General features: G+C 56.7%; 1 protein-coding gene across 4 annotated transcripts; it reads left to right on the top strand.

The window, feature by feature from the left end:
- Positions 1-468: 468 nt before the first annotated feature.
- PITX1 (paired like homeodomain 1) lies at positions 469-16,820 on the top strand. 4 transcript variants are annotated; one of them, XM_068698129.1, is made up of 4 exons: positions 469-688; positions 9,416-9,593; positions 12,411-12,616; positions 14,905-16,820. In XM_068698129.1, the coding sequence occupies exons 2-4, from the start codon at positions 9,431-9,433 to the stop codon at positions 15,442-15,444; spliced, it is 909 nt and encodes a 302-aa protein (XP_068554230.1). In that variant the 5' UTR covers positions 469-688; positions 9,416-9,430; the 3' UTR covers positions 15,445-16,820. The 4 variants fall into 4 exon arrangements, with proteins under 4 accessions (XP_068554230.1, XP_068554231.1, XP_068554229.1 ...); XM_068698130.1 differs by having other exon boundaries at positions 488-688; positions 9,412-9,593; XM_068698128.1 differs by lacking the exon at positions 469-688 and adding an exon at positions 8,904-9,257.
- Positions 16,821-17,144: the final 324 nt, after the last annotated feature.

Genomic DNA, 17,144 nt, shown 5'->3' with positions numbered 1-17,144 from the left:
TTTTTCTCAGGGCTGAGCCCCTTCAAATGACCCGTTGGGCTCTCCAAAACCCCAAGAGGGGGCACATGTCGGAAGTGAAGCGTCTCAAATTTCTGAAGCTCCCCTAGAAAACGAAGCTGGACAAAGGGCCTGGGGATGGATGTTTGGCTGGCAGGGCAGCAGAGCTCCCCGACCGTGTGTCCTCCGGGCCCCGTCCAGCTTTGGGCGCTGCTTGCTGCCTCCCCCCGCCCTGAACCCTGCGCCGGGGGCTTTTTTCAGGACATCTCCTTGGGGGGGGAGAAAAAAAAAAAAAAAAGGGAAAAAAAAGAAAAAAGAAAAAAAGTGGCCGTTGCTTTCCCTCCCCCTTCAGACGAAACGAACCAGCCGGGAGGAAATGAGGAGGGCAGGGGCCGTGGAGCCGGCAGCACGGAGCTGCCCGAGGGGTGGCCGCCACCGGCACCGGCACCGGGAGCGGCGGGGCCGCGCTCCGAGGGGGCCGGGCCCGGGGATGCCGCAGCCGGGGCACGGAGGTGCTGGTGTCCCGGTACTGCCGGCCCTCCCCCGGCCCTCCCCCGTGTGCGGCACCCTGGGACGGGGCTGACGTCAGGAGGAGACGGGGAAATCTCCGAAGAAAAGCCCGCAGCGGCGGGCAGGGCGCGCACAGCGCCCGCCGGGCCCGGCCCCCCGCCGCCGCCGAGCGCACCGCCCGGTAAGTGCTCGGGGACGGCCCCACGCGTGTCCCCCCCCGGCGCCCGGACCGCCCCCACGCGTGTGTGTCCCCCACCGGGACCGCCCCCACGCGTGTCCACCCCGCGCTCCCCCCCACACCTCTCCCCGGTGGCCCCGGTGCGCGCCCCCACGCGTGTGCCCGGCGCTCGCCGCGAGCCCCCACGCGTGTCCCGTGGGGCACGGCCCGCCCCCGGCTCCCCCCTCTCGCCTCCCCCGGGCTGCTCCGCGGGCGGCGGCCCGGAGGTGCGGAGCCTCCCGGGGCCGGGCCGGGAGACAAAGCGGGGCCGGGGGCGCGCCCCTCGCCGCCGCCTCGCCTCGCCGCCGGCCCCGCTCCGCGCTCCGCGCCCGGCCGCGGCCCTTGACATCTTTTTACACCGCGCATAAATTCTTTCGGGGCCTCTGCGCTTCGTCAGCCCTGACAAATGCGCTGGGAAATGCAATTCCAGAGGAGTTACCTCATTTTATATGTTATTTCATTTTTATGTTATTTTATGTTATTTTATGTTATTTATTTTATTTTATTTTATTTTATTTTATTTTATTTTATTTTATTTTATTTTACTTCATTTTATTTCATTTCATTTCATTTCATTTTATTCCATTTTCTTCTATTTTATTCTAGTCTAGTCTATTCTACTCTAGTCTAGTCTACCTTATTCTATTCTACTCTATTCTATTCTACTCTATTCTATTCTTCTCTATTTTATTCTACTCTATTTTATTCTATTCTATTTCATTCTCTTTTACTCTGTTCTCTTTTACCCTACTCTACCCCAACACACCTTTTTCAGCCCCCAGCCCTTCTGCTCAGGGCTCTCCACGGCGCAGCCGCTGCCCGGTGCCCGGCCCCGGGGCTGTACCGGCGGCAGCAGCAGCACCAGGGGAAGGAGCACGGGGGCTCCGGTGGGGGCCGAGCCGGGGGCAGGTGGCAGGGCCAGGGGTGCTCCGTGTCCCCCCGACGGCTGCTGGGGAGGCTCCGCCGGGGCTGCGCGGCCGCGGAGGAGGCTCGCGGGACAGAGCCTGGGCCATCGATGAATTAATTCCCTGCTCAGAAAAAGAATATTCCGCAGTGCCTCTGCTTTGCTCTTTTTTTTTTCTTTCTTTCTTTCTCGCTTTATTTATTTTTTCTTTTTTTTTAGTGGAAAAAAAAAAGACACTTTTTAGGAGGTACATAGGGCGCGTGTCTCGCAGCACCACTCCGGGATAACGCTGCGCACAACGGGAGCGAAATTCTTAGAGGGTGTGGAAAAAGGTTTATTTTTTCTGCGTGTTAACCCTGCTGAAAGCCTGCGAGGCTCCCCACTAACGGCATCTTTAGAAGAGTTTTCTAGGTGTCGCGCTAAAATAATTGTCCCTAGGAGGGCTTTCTGTTGTTTCGTCCTCTCTCCTTAAATTTTGCCAACCTCGCTGTAAGCGAACACAAACGCCGAGGCACGAATTGAACAAAAAACAATACTCAAGTGCGTGTAGTGAGGACCGAGACGCCGTTTGCTTGCTTTATAACAAATTTAAAATACATAATTTCCACTTAACAAACCAAGGTGCGTGTTCTCCGCGCTATTCCCAGCGCCAGCTTGAGCCGCTGATCTAAAAATTGACTTCCAAATAATCGCTGAGAGCTACTTCGCTTGGAGAACCTCCTCAAAAATCCTTCTTTTGCCTGAAATACGGACAGAGTCCTGGAAATCCCGTGCTGGAGCTGTGGCAAGGCTTCCCGGGAAAGTTTTAGCCGAGTTAATCTCGCCTGTGAGCGAGGCAGATATTTCCTACCGAAACCCACCGCCGAACAATAACCTGGCGGGCTCTGCAGCCTGTCCTTTACAGTTGGTTTTTATTGTTCACGCAGATTTTATTATGAAATCGTGTATTTCCAAGGGTACAGCCTGCTCGCCGTGCTTAGGGAAGGGAGCGCCTTGCTCCGAGAAAATGACTGCGGGGTGAGCGATGCGTTATTTCCCTCCCGTGATGAGCAGCCCGGATAGATGCCGCTTTTAAATAACAAAAGGGGAGGAGAAAACATTCTCTAGTAAAGCCGAATTCCTTCGTTAGACCGCCTCCTAAACGTGCTAATAAAACTAATTCGTTTTATTTGCCCTCGACTTTTATATCTAACCTCGCGCGCTGATTAGCGCAGCCCTCTTGCAGGCGGTGTGCCCCGAGATGTCCCGGTCCCACACGGCCCTTCCCGAGGGGAACCGGCCCCAAAAGTGTCCCCAAGCCTCATCCCGACGGGGTTTGCTCCCCGGGCCCCGGGACCGAGCGGGGCCGCCGGCAGCGGGGGAGGTCAGCGTGCCCTGGGGGAGAGCTGGGGGGAAAAAAGAAAAGAAAATCGGAGCTGAAGGCACACAAAGGTGAATTGTTTCTCCGATTTTGCTTTTTGAAGCAGGAAACGTGGGGCTCTGCAGAGATTCGCTGCTGCTCTGAGAACATTAAAGAGCCCAGCGCGTTATTAGAATATTTCAGCCTTTCAGGAAATGTTGTGTTTAGGGGAAATGTGTTTCCCCCATCCATACACTGCAGCAATTAAGAGGTTGCTCGCCTGAAACAAGGTGGGGGAAACCCACAAGGAAACATAATACCGGTGGTTCCAAACGCTGCCTCCTTTTCTGCGGAAGAACGATCCCAGCAAATGCCAAGGGGGTGCCAGGGCCTTTTGATAATCTTCCATCAGAGGCATCTTTTTTGGTCTACAAAACACATTTCGGATGTAAAGATGCCCAGAGTAACATGAGCAGGCTACCTAGCAAGCGCCGCTGCCCCTTCCTCCATCAATTAATAAGAAAAGCATGTTCCCTCTGCTCGGAAAGGGAATTGTGGGACCTTATTGGACTTTTCCCTTCTCTTCCCCCCACCCAGAGAAAAAGCCCCCCGGGTCCTCCGGCTGCCCAGTGCCTGCCCCTGGGCTGCCAGCAGCAGTTTTTCGGGTGCCTTTTCTCGGAGCACACTTGGGTGTTCGTGGCCTGAAGGATGCGGAAAGGGCCGCGAAAGCAGCTCGGGGTGGGACCGTGCTGCCTGGCATTTAGGGAGAAATCAGCCCAGGAGGAGGCTCGGGAGATGGTTTTATTTTCGGGGCGAGGGTCGGGGGAGGAGGGCCGAGGGGAACCCCCCTGCCTGCTTCCAGCTGCACAAACCCGAATAGGAAAAACCGTTCCTCCAGCCGTCAGTCGCTGCGTTTCAAGAAAGCCTTGGGGTATCATTTGTATCTGTCAGAAAACATTAAGCCTTCAGCTTTTTCATCCCCAGTTTTTGCAAGCGCTGCCGTTGGCCGTCGGCGCTTGGGGCAGCCCCGGGCCGGGGGGGATCCGAGGGGCTCGGGGCCCGGGACGAGCTGCAGCGGGGCTCCGGCAGGCTCCGGCACACACCGGTTGTCCCGCGAGGTGCCACAGGCCGAACGCCCCCAGAAAAAAAAAAAAAATAATAAAAATCATTTTCTCCCCAGAAAACTCAGTTCCCCCCTCTGGGTGTGAATAGCGGGGAGGGCCGGGGCGGTGGGGCAGGGCCGGCCGGGCCGAGGGAAGCGTGGAGCCCCCCCGGCCCATGGTCTTTGGCAGCGGGCAGAGGCGCATCGGGGGCTTTGGGGGGCCAGGGGGGCCGGGGAAAGCCGCCGGCGAGCAGCAGCGGCGCAGCGCTGCGCGGAGGGGCCCTGCGCGCCCGCGGAGGCGGAGGCTTGGCCGGGCCGAGGAGCGACGGGGGCTGCAGATCCAAAAGGGGCTGATTTCGTTTTGCTCAGCTTCTTAGGAAAATTGCTCTCCTGGCTGCGCAGAGGAGGACAGGCCGGCTAAGAGCCAGCGTAATTTTCCACCTTCCTTCCCTGAGCGATTTAACATGCTCTCTCGGCTGGGTTTCTTCCCCCTCTCTCTGCTTCCCTCTGTCCGTCCTCCAGTCCCGGCCACCCGCGGGGACACCCGGCTCCGGCTGCGGAGGGCATCCCGCAGGGCTGCGGGGCTCGTTCCGTGGCCGCCGTGATTTGGGGGATGCTCGCTTTCCTCTTAGGGCCGTGGCAGAGGAGGGGAGCAGGGGGCAGCTACAGTGGCGGCGGGGAGCGCTGGGCTCTGCCTTGCGCGGGGCCGCACGATTGGGGGGGGCGATGCTGTTTGGGGCAGGACCCCCGACGGACACCGCACCGACGGACATCTCCCCCCGGTACGCCGCAGCAGCAAATTCCGGCCCGGAGGAGCGGTCGGAGTTCCGCGGGGAGCTGCGCTTTGCTGCGTGCATCCCTGCGCGCATCGCCCCGTCTGCTTGTTCCCGACACGCGTGGGCAGCCGTGGGCCAGAGCCACGCACCAGCAAAGGCCGGGAGCAGGGGCTGGAGGGTAAAACCCTCTCATTTACCCGTGCGGGGGACATTTTCATGGTAGGAAGCTTTAAAAATGGCCCTGAGCCCTGTCAAGGAGCAGCCGGCTCTGCGCGCAGAGGAGCTGCGCACTTCCAGCCGCTGTCACCTCCCCGTCGATGTCTCCTGCTTAAGCTAGTGGCGATAGCCCTCTGCCACCCCCGCACCTCCCGCCGGGCACTTTTGGGAGGGTTTTATTATTCATGTTGTTTTCCTACAGCAACTCCCGGCCGCGGGGCTCCACCAAGGAGCACCATGTGGAGGTTGGCTGGCTTGTCTTGGCTTTGCTTGGGCTTGCTTTGGCTGGGCTTGCTTTGATTGAGTTTCGTTGGGTCGTGTTTAGGTTGGCTTGTCTTGGGTTTGGTTGTTTTGGGTTGGGTTGGGTTGATTTGGTTTGGTTTGTCTTGGTTTGATTTGGTTTGGTTTGTCTTGGTTTGGTTTAATTTAGTTTGGGTTTGGTTTGGTTTGGTTTGGTTTGGTTTGGTTTGGTTTGGTTTGGTTTGGTTTGGTTTGGTTTGGTTTGGTTTGGTTTGGTTTGGTTTGGTTTGGTTTGGTTTGGTTTGGTTTGGTTTTTCTTGGTCGAGTTGGATTGGGTTGAGTTGTCTGGGTTTGGGTTTGGGTTTGGTTTGGTTGGGTTGGGTTGGAGAAACTCTCCCTCCCCCCTTGCCTCACTGCAGCTTTTTTTTTATAGAGGGCTTCCCTCTCCTCTCGGGCAAAGGTGCGCTCGGGAGGAGATGCTTTCATTTTTGTAACAATTCCTAATAATTTATAGACTGAATCTGAGTCTATACAATGCTAATAAACCTGAAGAGGAAAAGCTGGCAGAGACTTAACTTCGCTGCCTGATATACGGCCCAGGTGGTTCTGCCTTGGCTACAAACGCTGCAGCCAGCCGGGGTGGGAGCTCCTGTCCGAAAACAAATCCCCAGTGCAGAACTTATCCAGGGGCTTCTGGGGGGGCTGTCCGCCCCTTCGGGAGGCACAGGGGGTCCTTCCCTCATTCAGACGTGTCTTGACCTCTTCTTAACGGAGTTATCACAGCCGTGGCCGACGCTGATTTATTTATAAGCGCCATCCCTCGTTCTGGGATTATTTATAGCAGACGGCAGCGGAGCGGTGAATTTGCGGGGCCCCCGGTGTGTTACAGCTCCGGGGTGCAGCCCCCGGCCGGGGGAGCCCCTGGTGCGGAGATTTCCCACGCAAAACCCTCGGCTGAGCTCTGCAGCCCCCCCCCGAGCCCCCCAGCCCGAGTCCCCCCTGCCTCTCCCGGCCCTTCCCACGCCCACGCGGGTCACGGCTCCCCCGGGACGGCCCCGCGGGGACGGGAGGCTGCCGGGCCTCCGCCGCCGGCCTCCCCTCGGAGGGGGGACATCGAGGCTCTCCTGGGGTCCGGGCCTGCGGAAAGGCGAGGTGTGACGTCACGGAGCGAGGCGTGACGTCACGCGAGTGGACGTGACGTCATGGGGGAAAACCGCCCGAGAAGGGACGCGCCCCGCGCCCCGAAACGGAGCGAGCCCGGCACGAGGAGAGGGGGGAAAGCGCAAAGCTGGGGCCTGCGGGTGCGTCCTGCAGGGTTGTCGCGACATGTGCTTGTCCCGACAGAGTCAGGGAGAAGCGGCGGCCTCGGCCCTGTGCGACAGGAGCCTCCCGGCCCCACAGAGCACGGAGGGAGAGGATGCCCCAGACCCACAAAAATCCCCTATAAGACATTCAGCCGCTGCGTGGCACCGCGGACCCGTGCGCAAGGGTGCGGCAAAACCCTGCCCCACGGCCGGGCACGGACACGCGTGGGGAGGCCAGGAGAGGACCAGGGGAGAGCCCTGCTCGGTCCAAAAGCCCCTCGAGGGCGGCGGGACCGGCCCGTTACTCCCCATCAAACCCCGGGGGCTGTGGCCGGGGCCGGGCCCCCCCCCAAGCCCTTGGTCCCGGGGACCCCCCAGAAGCTGTCCCCGGCCTTATCGCTGCCTCCACCTCGGGGAAAACCCGCTCGAGGCCCGAGCTGAGCCTTCCCCTGCGCCCGGCGGGAGGATTTGAGCCTAGAACGAATTTTTCAAATATGTTTTATAGAGCAGAACAAAAACTGTAAATTCGGCAGAGTGAACAAAAAAAAAAAAAATAGAAAAAGAAAGAAAAATCCCGCCTCCGGTTTGAAGGCTGCTGCGAGCAGTAGGTTTAAAATAGCCGGAGTGGAGCAGCCGGGCTGTTGGCAGCCTCCCTCCCTCCCTCCGTTCAGCACGGCTCGCCTGGCTCCATCCTGCTCCCGCTGAGAGCGGAGGAGCCCCCGGAGACCTGCCCGGGGCTGCAGAAAATACATATATATATTTAAAAAAATAATAAAAAAATAATAAGAAGAAAGAAGAAGATGGGACTGTGAAGGGTGCACGCTTGCAGTCCTGTCACCCTCACCCCCCACCCAGAGGAAGGCCGACAGCACCTCTCGCTTCTCCCCCGGGAGCAGTCCCCGTCCTTCCCCAGCATCAGCTGAGCCCCCCCCGGCCCCAGGGCCCCAGCTGCTGAGAGCTGTGGATTAAACCAAGTCCGGCCTGAGCGGCCTCGAAATTGTCTGGTTCACCTCGGGTGCCCGAAATCCCCCGTCGTTTTCAAGCTCCTGAGCTGAATTTGGCCAAGAGCTGCGGAAAGACACAAGGACCTTAAAATGCCCCCCAAAAATAGAAAAAAAAAAATAAGGCTGTGGGGGGAGAGACCTGAGTGCAACAGCACCTACCTGTGCACACCCTTAACTGCACAAGGCGCTGCAGATCAGAGGTGAGGGGGTTGAGGCTGAGAGTTTTGGGCATCCCCCGGCCCCATGGGCAAGGGGGGGGCGGCCCCTGCAGCCCCCCGGCTCTGGGGGCTCTGCCGGGGGGGTGCGGGGCGGGCCCGGCTGCATCACCCCGGCGGGGTAGGAAAAAAGCCTGCACGACTGGAACATTGCTTCCCTCCACTTTCCATAAACCAGTTCAAAAGTTCTCTCGCACATCTTTACTTGATTTGAAAGCAAAATAGAGTGTCAGGATGGATCAGTTAAAGCGAGCCGAGAAAATAAAGAGGAGAGAAGGTCCTTTCCCCGGGCGGAGTCGCAGCCAGGGTCCCTCTGCCCCATCCCCTCGCACTGTCCCCCAGAGCACCCCTCACCTGCCCCCAACCCGAGGGCTTCCCGTGTTTTGTTTTTTTTCCACCTCCCCACACACCGAGGCGTTCTCCGGGAGGACCCAAGGCCCGGCCTGTGGGGGGGGGACACAGAGGGTTGCTTTGGGATGGAGACCCGGCGTTATCCGCGATGCGCCGGGAGATGCTGCCCTGGGAGCGTCCTCCAGGAGTTTTATTCTAGCCCCCTCGGCGAGAGAAAAGGAGAAAAAAAAAAAAAAAATGTTAAAAAAGGCTAAAACCGGTTCAGGCACAAATCCCAGGAGGCCGACCCCAAAGAAATCCCCCTGAGACCTGCCGTGGGGTCCCTGAGTGCTGCGCGGGGTGCCGGAGGGGGGGGGGTGCAGGGTGCGGAGGTGCCACCGTGCGCACGGGCGCAACCTGCGCGCTGCCGGCGGGATGGGGGGGGGGAAAGGATGGGGGTGCTGTCACCCCCCCCCCCCCCCCAAAAAAAAAAAAAAAAGACTGGGGACAGGCTGGGGGGTGGAGGCCAGCCGGCCTGCGAGCGGCTGGGAATGATTTTCCACCTTCCCATTCGTTTCTGAAATATTTTTTATACCTCGCCGAGGCTGGGGGAGGCTGCGGGAGGCTGGGGGGGGGGCTTTGGGGAGGGGGGCGGCACCCTCGCAGCAGAAGCGGGAGCAGGGGAAAGGGGTCGGGAGGGGGGGGGTCCCAGCGGGAGGGGGATGCGCGGGGGGCTGCGCGGGTTCGGCCGCGGGCGCGCAAGGAGCGCGCAAGGAGCGCGCATCGGCGGGGAGCGCGCAGGCAGGTCCGGGTCCGCCCGGCCGGGCTGGGCGAGCGCTAGATGGAGTGATGCATGAGCGAGACGGGGAGGTTTTAACCTTCAGGGGGAGGAGCCGCGTTTAACTACAGGCATTTGTTCTAGGGCAGGTCACTTTAATCTCTTTAGCTTTAAACTGTCCAACTCGCAACTCGCGTTTCTCTATAAGGGATCTTTACCACTTCCCTGCCTATGCGGCCGGAGTGCCGTGCCTCTCCCCGAGCAGAGACGAGCGGCTTCGAGGCGCTGCCCAGATCTCTTCTTCCGACACCCTTAAAATTATACTGTTAGTAATAAGTGGATTTGCTTTTGTTTTTGTTGTTTGTTTTTTTTTTTTCCTTAAAAAAAAAAAAAGGAAAGAAAAAAAAAAAGAAACCAAAAAAAAAAAAAAAGCTCCTTGTTCCTTTCTGTGTGGAATAAACACCTGCAAACTCCCCCAGGCAGCCCGGCGCCCCTGCCATGGATTCCTTTAAAGGTGGAATGAATTTGGAGAGACTGCCCGAGAGCTTGAGACCCCAACCCTCCCATGACATGGCTTCCAGCTTCCATTTGCAAAGATCCTCGGAGCCCAGAGACCCGATCGAGAACTCAGCCAGTGAATCCTCCGACACGGAGGTGCCAGGTAACCCCCCCGCGGCCCCGGCCCGCTCCCCCCCTGCGCCGCCGCCCCCCTCCCCACCGCTCCTTCCCCTCCCCGGGCGGCCGGCGCTGCTCTGCCCGCGCCCCCCGCGCAACCGGAGCCCTTGGGGGACCGGGGGGCAGCAGCCGCCGCTGCCCCCGGTGCCTCCATCCCCCCAAAAAAAACCACGGAAGGGGCGAGAGGGGGCCAGGGGCCCGCATGGAGCGGCCGCGCTGACAGCCGCGGAGAGGAACACGCGTGGCCACCGAGCCCATCCCACGAGCTGCTTTTTTATTATTATTATTTTTTATTTTATTTTTGTCTTTTTTTTTTTTTTAATAATTTAAATAGTTATTAATCGATCGGGTCGAAGGGAAAGGGGGGACTCTTCGGGGAGCGCGGTTTTGCCGGAGGTTTCTGAAATAGTGTCAGCTTTTGCCCGGGTTTATTTTCCAGCTCGGGAGATGCAGGCGTGGAAAAAGATCTCTCTGTCAAAGGAGGGGGGGAGGAAAAAAAAAAATTTAAATAAAATTAAAAGGGCCCGCAGAGCAGGAGAGGCGGCGTGGGGCCGCCGCCGAGGGAATGTGCGCGGCCGCGGAGAGGTTTCGCGCAGAGCTGCGCGCTTTGCAGAAGCTCCCAGCGCCCTGAGCACCATGTGCAAGGGCTGCAGGGAAAGCTGTGGTTTCCCAGTTTGTATTCAATTAAAGTAGCAACATTTCTAGGATGACAAGGAAAGCTAGGAGAAGGAAACAAAAGCTGCAGGAAGGAGCGTGATACCCGTTCTCCACCGAGACCTTCTCGGGAGAAGTTTATGTCTCATTTCACTTAATTTTTTCTCCTGGGTGATGGTGCTCTTCTCACTTTTAGCAGGTCCTAGAATCTAGAGAGTGGCCGCGGCGCGGGCCAGTCCCGAAGTGGCACCCGGTGATAAACGGGGGCTGGCTTGTGCCTCCCAGGCTGATTCGCAAACAAAGTTAGGGACCGGCGTCTGGAAGGGACTGCGAGATTAGAGGGGATTATTTGAGATTAGAGAGGGAGATTTGCTCCATTTTGCACTACCCCTGTATGTGACCCCTCGGTGCCGGGGCAGGGCTCAGGACCCGCGTGCTTCTCTTCTCCGAGCAGCTACAAAATACCTTTCACGATTTCTTTTATTTTCTTTCTTTATTTTTTTTTCTTTTTGTTTTTTCCTTTTTAAATTATTATTATTATTATTTATTTTTAAAGGCACAAATGCCAATTAAACGTAACGTGTGGAATGTTTTGAAACTGTAGCAGGGCCGGGCTCGGAGGCCGGATTTTTACCGAAATCACGGCCAGCCTAAACCCGGCGCGGGGGCTGCGGCCGCAGCGCTTTGCCTTGCGCTCCCCCTGCCCGGGACCCTCTCGGCCCGGTTCCTGCGGGCCTTTCCCGGCCGGGAAGGAGAGCAAAGCCAGCCCCGAGCCGGAGCCGTGTGGATTTCTTTTATTTTGCTTTCTCTTTCCCGCGGCGTGCAGCTCGGCCGGTCCAGCCCAGGCCGGGTAGCGATGTGCTGCTGCTGCTGCTGCTGCAGGCCGTGCTGGCTCTGCAAACCCCTCACCGCACACAGGGGCTGCAATCAGCCCCTACACAGCTTTGGGATTTCCATTTCGGCTCTGTTCTCCCCCCCACTTTTATTACGGAGGCGAAAAGCGATCGCTGGGTGACTTTGCAAGGACGAGTCCTCCCAGCCTTCGGATGCAGCCCGCGATTATTTTTAGCCTCCCGGCCACCTCGCAGGGGTCGGGGCTGCGCAAACGCCCCCGAGCCCCCCGGGCAAGCCGCCCCCGGGAGCCGGGCAGCGGGCCCCGAGCTCCTCCGGCTCCCCTTAGGCAGCAGCAGCAGAACGGGGCCGGGGGGGGTGGCAGCGCCACCCCGCACCGCCGTGCCCAGGGGGGAACCCGACCCCCGGCCGCACCTTTCCCGGCCCAGCCCGTCTCGTTCCGGCCTTCCCACCCCATTCCCCGCGCCTAATCCCGGCCAAACCCAGGCTGAGAGAGCAGAGAAGGGCGATAAGAAAGGGGAGCGGGGCTCTGCCCCCGTGGCCGTGGGGCCTGGGAGGGATTCCTGCTTCCAGGCCGCGCAAATCCCCATCGCGAAAGCGCGCCTGTTTTTGTTGTCGTTGTTGTTGTTTGCTCTTTTCGATACGGCTTTTCTTTTTTTTTTCTTTTTTTTTTTTTCTTTGCAGTGGGCTTTGCTCAGCCTCGGGTTAAAATAAACATTGAAATCCTAAAAGCAGCTAAAGAAAAGAAAAGGAAAATAAAAAAAAAAAATGGGGGAGTGGAGAGGTAGAGAGAGGGTGCCTTTTGCAATTAATTGCTGCTGCCTTTTACACCCCTACCCTGCCAAAGTTTCCTGTCGCGGCCGAGCACAACAAAGAAAATGGAGCAAAGATCGCGCCTTAGGTTTAAGGGAGTAAGAAGGTGCCGTGGCCGGGCAGAGAGGCCGGTGCTGCAGGGAACCCGCTCCCCCCCCCGGGTTTTCTCGCCCCTCGGGCCCGCTCCGAGCCGGGCAGTCCCGGGGGTCCCGCTGCCTCCCCGGGGGTCTGAGTCCGGGCTGGGCTGGGCGCTGCCCCCCCCCGGGACGGGGAGCCCCTGCCTGGGTGCAGGGCCCCCGGGAACCGGGTGGGTGTCCCCGGTAGGGCGGGCAGGGCCGGGGGCGGGGGGCGGCGAGTCTGCTTTGTGTGCCTGCATTTCTGTCTGAACAAAACAAAAAGAAAAAAAAAAAAAAAAAAAAGAAAGAAAGAAAGAAAACCAAAAACAAACAAACAAACAAAAAAAACCCACGACACCCCACCGCAGAAAAAGAACGAAGCGGCGAGCAGAAAAACGAGGACGGGGCCGCCGACGACCCGGCGAAGAAGAAGAAGCAGCGGCGGCAGCGGACCCACTTCACCAGCCAGCAGCTGCAGGAGCTGGAGGCCACCTTCCAGAGGAACCGCTACCCCGACATGAGCATGAGGGAGGAGATCGCCGTCTGGACGAACCTCACCGAACCCCGAGTCCGGGTAAGAGGGGTGCAAAGAGGGTGGGGGGGGGGGGAGGCAGGGGAACAACCCCTTGCGGGAGCCGCTCCGGCGGCTTGCGAGCAGCGCCCGGCCGCCCTGGCCGTGATTTTGAATCGCTAAACTCGGCGGCGGGGCCGGACAGGAGAAATTCACCCCCCGGCCGAGGAGATGCTGCCCCCGAAAAAGCTGCGCCCGGAGCCGGGAGGAGGCCGGAGGGAGCCGGCTGCGGGGCGAAGTCCCCCCGGTGGGCAACCCCCTCGCCCTTTGGTTTCGCCGGCACACGGGGAGGGCGATCTCCCGTGGCTCTGCTCTGCTCCGCCGCAATGCGGCCGCGGAATCGCCGCTCGCCCCCCCGGGACCGGCCCCAGCCCCAGCGCGGAGCCGTGCGGCCCCTCCGCGCCCCGCCGCGCATCTCCCGCGGCTCCCCCGGGGGCTCTTTGCAGAGGCCGTCGGTGGGCAACGGGAGGGACAAGGGCTGCGGGGGGCTTACACTGCAAAGGCAATGAGCGCTGTAGACGCAGAGTTGTAAGGAGAAGGAGCCTGGTCTTTATACGCCTCGGATGGCACCTCGGAATATATATATATATATAGCCCCGGCTGTTATTTAGGGGGAGATTTACGCGTGAGATAGCGAGCGGCCAAACCGGAGCAGCTCGGGCTGTGCTGACCCGCAGCCTCTCTGTGTCCAGCTCCCCTTGGCGTCTCCACCCGGGACATTTCCCCGCGTGGAAAAGCGAAGCGGCAGCGCCCGGAGCAGGAGCCAGGGAGAAAAAGGAGGTGCGGGGAGTGCGGGGTCCCCCCTGGCCCAAAAAATCCGTTTTTGTCTCGGTCATTAAACATCGAGTGGCCGACTCGGATGGCGAAGATTTTGTTTAAAATCTTTCAAGAGTAAACAGCCGCTGCATCGGAAAGCATTGTCCTAATTGCGTTTAAAACAAAACAAAGCCGGAGCGGAGACTAAACTGCATTAATATTGCTGGAATATTTCAGGAAGCAAATAAAACTAATATATGAGTAGCCATTAACATAATTTCGTTCTCCCTCTGTGTGGAGATGTTTTGGTTTGATGTTCTGAGATTGCAGATTGCAAATCTAACCTTAATTTGCTGTGAGGGCCTTCCTTTAAAATGTCTAGGAGCCATAATTAAAACTATTACCCTCATTTTCAGGAAATTCCTGTCTGGAAGCACCTTCCGAGGAGTATATTACAGGTTTCGAACATGTTGGCTTTCGTTTCCTCTTCATATTTATACGGGATTCTTTTCATTATTGTTATTTTTTTTATTTCAATAGACCCCGCCATCCCTTCCCTCCAAGTTTCCATCCTTGAGCCCACAGTTTAATAGGAGTTGCGCCATTCCTGCGCTGGGAGGGGAGGCCCCGGGAGCTGCCCCTGCGCCGGCTCCGAGGGGCGCGGGGAGGGAGCGCAGCCTCCGCGGGGCCGGGCGCACGGAGCCGGGGGGAGTCCGGGGAAGCACGGCCGGAGAGGTTGGCCGTGCTGCTTTTTTAACCTGGGAAGAGAATTTGGCACTGCCCGGCCCCGGCCAGCTCCTCCTGCCCCGGCTCATGGCTCGCATCACGGGGGGCTTAAGCGCTTTCCGAGGGCTAAAAAAAAATAATACGAGAGAGCCTGGATCAGGTTTTTGCATCAAACACCAGGAGCGGCCCCCGCTTCTCTGTTCCCTAGTCAGGGCTGTAAATTCTCATTAGATATAAAGGCAGAGGCTGCATCCATCCAAAGGCGATGCAGGGCCTGATTTTTTTTTTTTTTTAAACCTAAACATACTAATCCAATCCCCTTTTTTATGATCTGTAACAGGGGACTTTTATTACACAGCATTAGCATTCGGAAACACGGCGGAGCCGGGGCGAGCCGGCCCTAATCAGAGCGGGCCGTGCCTTCGCCCCGTGGAGAGGGGCGAGGGGCGGAGGGGGAGAGCCGGGGGGACGCGGCTGGGACCGAGGCGCGCACCCGCGGGCACCCGCGCAGCCGGGCTGGCAGATGCCGCCGACCGCTCCCTGAGCGCACAGCCGCGCAGCGGGATGCGCGGATTTTGGCTCCCGTGGAGGGGGGCTGGGGGCCGCGCAAGAGGCTGTGCACGGCCGGGGAGCCGTGGCCGGAGCCTGAGGAGGTTGGGGGGCGTTTGGCCGGCCCCCGGCTGTCCCCTGGCCGCCCGCTGCTCGGGGCGGGGGGCTCCGGGCGCGCATCTTTGCGCGCTGCGCGCATCCTCTGCGCGGCCGCCGTGCGCGCCTCGGCGCTGACCGTGCCGTGTCCGTCCCTCCCGCAGGTGTGGTTCAAGAACCGCCGAGCCAAGTGGAGAAAGCGGGAGCGGAACCAGCAGATGGACCTGTGCAAGAACGGCTACGTGCCGCAGTTCAGCGGGCTCATGCAGCCCTACGACGACATGTACGCCGGCTACCCCTACAACAACTGGGCCACCAAAAGCCTCACCCCGGCGCCTCTCTCCACCAAGAGCTTCACCTTCTTCAACTCCATGAGCCCCCTCTCGTCGCAGTCCATGTTCTCGGCTCCCAGCAGCATCTCCTCCATGAACATGCCGTCCAGTATGGGCCACTCGGCCGTGCCGGGCATGGCCAACTCCGGCCTCAACAACATCAACAACATCAGCGGCTCCTCGCTCAACTCGGCCATGTCCTCGCCGGCCTGTCCCTACGGGCCGCCGGGCTCGCCCTACAGCGTCTACCGGGACACTTGCAACTCCAGCTTAGCCAGCCTCAGACTGAAATCAAAGCAGCACTCCAGTTTCGGCTACAGCAGTTTGCAAAGCCCCGGCTCTAGTCTAAACGCCTGTCAGTACAACAGTTGACGGACTTGACACAAACCACCTCCGACAAACACCGCCGACAAAGCAAAGCAGAAACTAAGCGACGTTTAACGGAAAAGAAAAAAAAAAAAAAAGAAATAAAATAAATAAAATAAGAACCCGATGATGACTAAAAGCAAAACCCGAGCAAGTGAGAGAGGAAAAAAAAAAAAGTAAAAAAATAAAAAATATATATATAAAACCCGAAATCTCCGCGGACTTCGATTGTCTAAAAAAAAAAAATGAAAACCGACGACACAACCAACAAAGCAGCGCTTTTTAAAACAAACAAAAAAATATAAAAATTAAAAATTAAACATCAAAAAAAAAAAAGACGTTAACGGACCAGAAAACTTTTGCAAGAGACATCGAAATCTGGTACATGGATGAGTTGCAATTTTTCTCTGGATTATGCGGGTTGTATGTGTTTACTTGAACTTGCACAGGAGTTTGTAAGGCGGCCGCTTCCCCGCGGGGAGAGCGGCAAGGGAGGGAGACGCCTCGGTGGTAAGAGCTGGTGGGACGGTTCTTGGCCGCTTGTCGCACGGGAAGAGTTTGGTTAATGTTTACCACTGAGAAACAGAATCACACTCAAAAACGACAAAAAAAAAAAGGGGGGGGGGGGAGAAAAAAAAAATATAATTCGCAGAGGAGTTTCTGCGGGAAAAATGGTAAAAATATTAGGTATGAAACTATAAAAAATAATAATGACAAGGGTCAACCACTTATATAAGGTTATATTTATATCTGCCGTTACATTGTGCCGGATCATTGTCCTTGGCCGTTGAATAAACTGTTTTTAAAATGCATGATTCTTGATGTTTTTTCTTTAGTTGGAAGCTATAATCCAGTCATTCCTGATACTAAGCAGCTCAAGGTTCCTACCTCTTCATCCTTTCCAAAAGACTGCAGTATCCCCGGTTGTGAGAGAGCACAGATACCCTCCAGCGATGCAAAAACTGTTCAGCTTTTTCCCATCCAAAGTCTTATCCTGATAATGAAATTATCATTCACCTTTATTTAAATGCAGGTTGTTTTTTTTTCTCTTAAAAAAATATTAAAAACATTTTTAGAGTGTCTCACCAAAAATAATAATAAAATAAGACCAAAAATGGTCTGTTATGAAGTGAATCCAGATACTGCATCTCTGCTAGAGAAACAGCGAGCCTCGGCGTCCGGAAAGGTTGCTTAGCAAAGCTGAAAGCGTTCCTTGCTTTTCTAACTGTGAAGGAAAAACAAGGAACCAAAAATGATCTTAAGGTGTTATTATCTTAAGGTGTTATTATGTAAATGTAGATACTTTAACAAGTGCTTGTTGGCAAAAAAAGAAAAAAAAAAGAAAAAAAAAAAAAGAAAATGATAAATATGATCTTTATTAATACGCATACAAAACGCATATGAAGTTTAATTGCAGGCATATTTGTTGCTTATTTTTGTCGATACTTATTACCTGTAGATGACAAAGAAACATAATATAAAATGCACACGGTACTTCTTTCCCAGTGTATTTCACACCTGTGGTAAACGTTACGCTGGATGTTTCAATTATGCTGTTGTGGATAAGGATGCAGTATATATATTGTTTTATAAGTTATGTTTTGTGATTTTTTTTTTCAAAATTAAGAGCATGGGAATAAAAAAAAAAAAAGAAAAAAAAAAAGAAACGAAATCTAGAAATGCCTTTAATGTTCTTTTCTGGCTGT

This window comes from Anas acuta, chromosome 14 (genome assembly GCF_963932015.1).
Source record: "Anas acuta chromosome 14, bAnaAcu1.1, whole genome shotgun sequence".
Taxonomy (NCBI): Eukaryota; Metazoa; Chordata; class Aves; order Anseriformes; family Anatidae; genus Anas; species Anas acuta.
The sequence above is the reverse complement of the archived record's forward strand: the minus strand, read 5'-3'. Positions and strand labels throughout refer to the sequence as shown.

Excerpts from the sequence above, each read along its gene's own strand:
- PITX1 (XM_068698129.1), top strand. The coding sequence starts at position 9,431 with ATGGATTCCTTTAAAGGTGGAATGAATTTGGAGAGACTGCCCGAGAGC. Across the intron at positions 9,594-12,410 it reads CTCCGACACGGAGGTGCCAG|AAAAAGAACGAAGCGGCGAG; the intron begins GTAACCCCCCCG and ends ACCCCACCGCAG. Across the intron at positions 12,617-14,904 it reads TCACCGAACCCCGAGTCCGG|GTGTGGTTCAAGAACCGCCG; the intron begins GTAAGAGGGGTG and ends TCCCTCCCGCAG.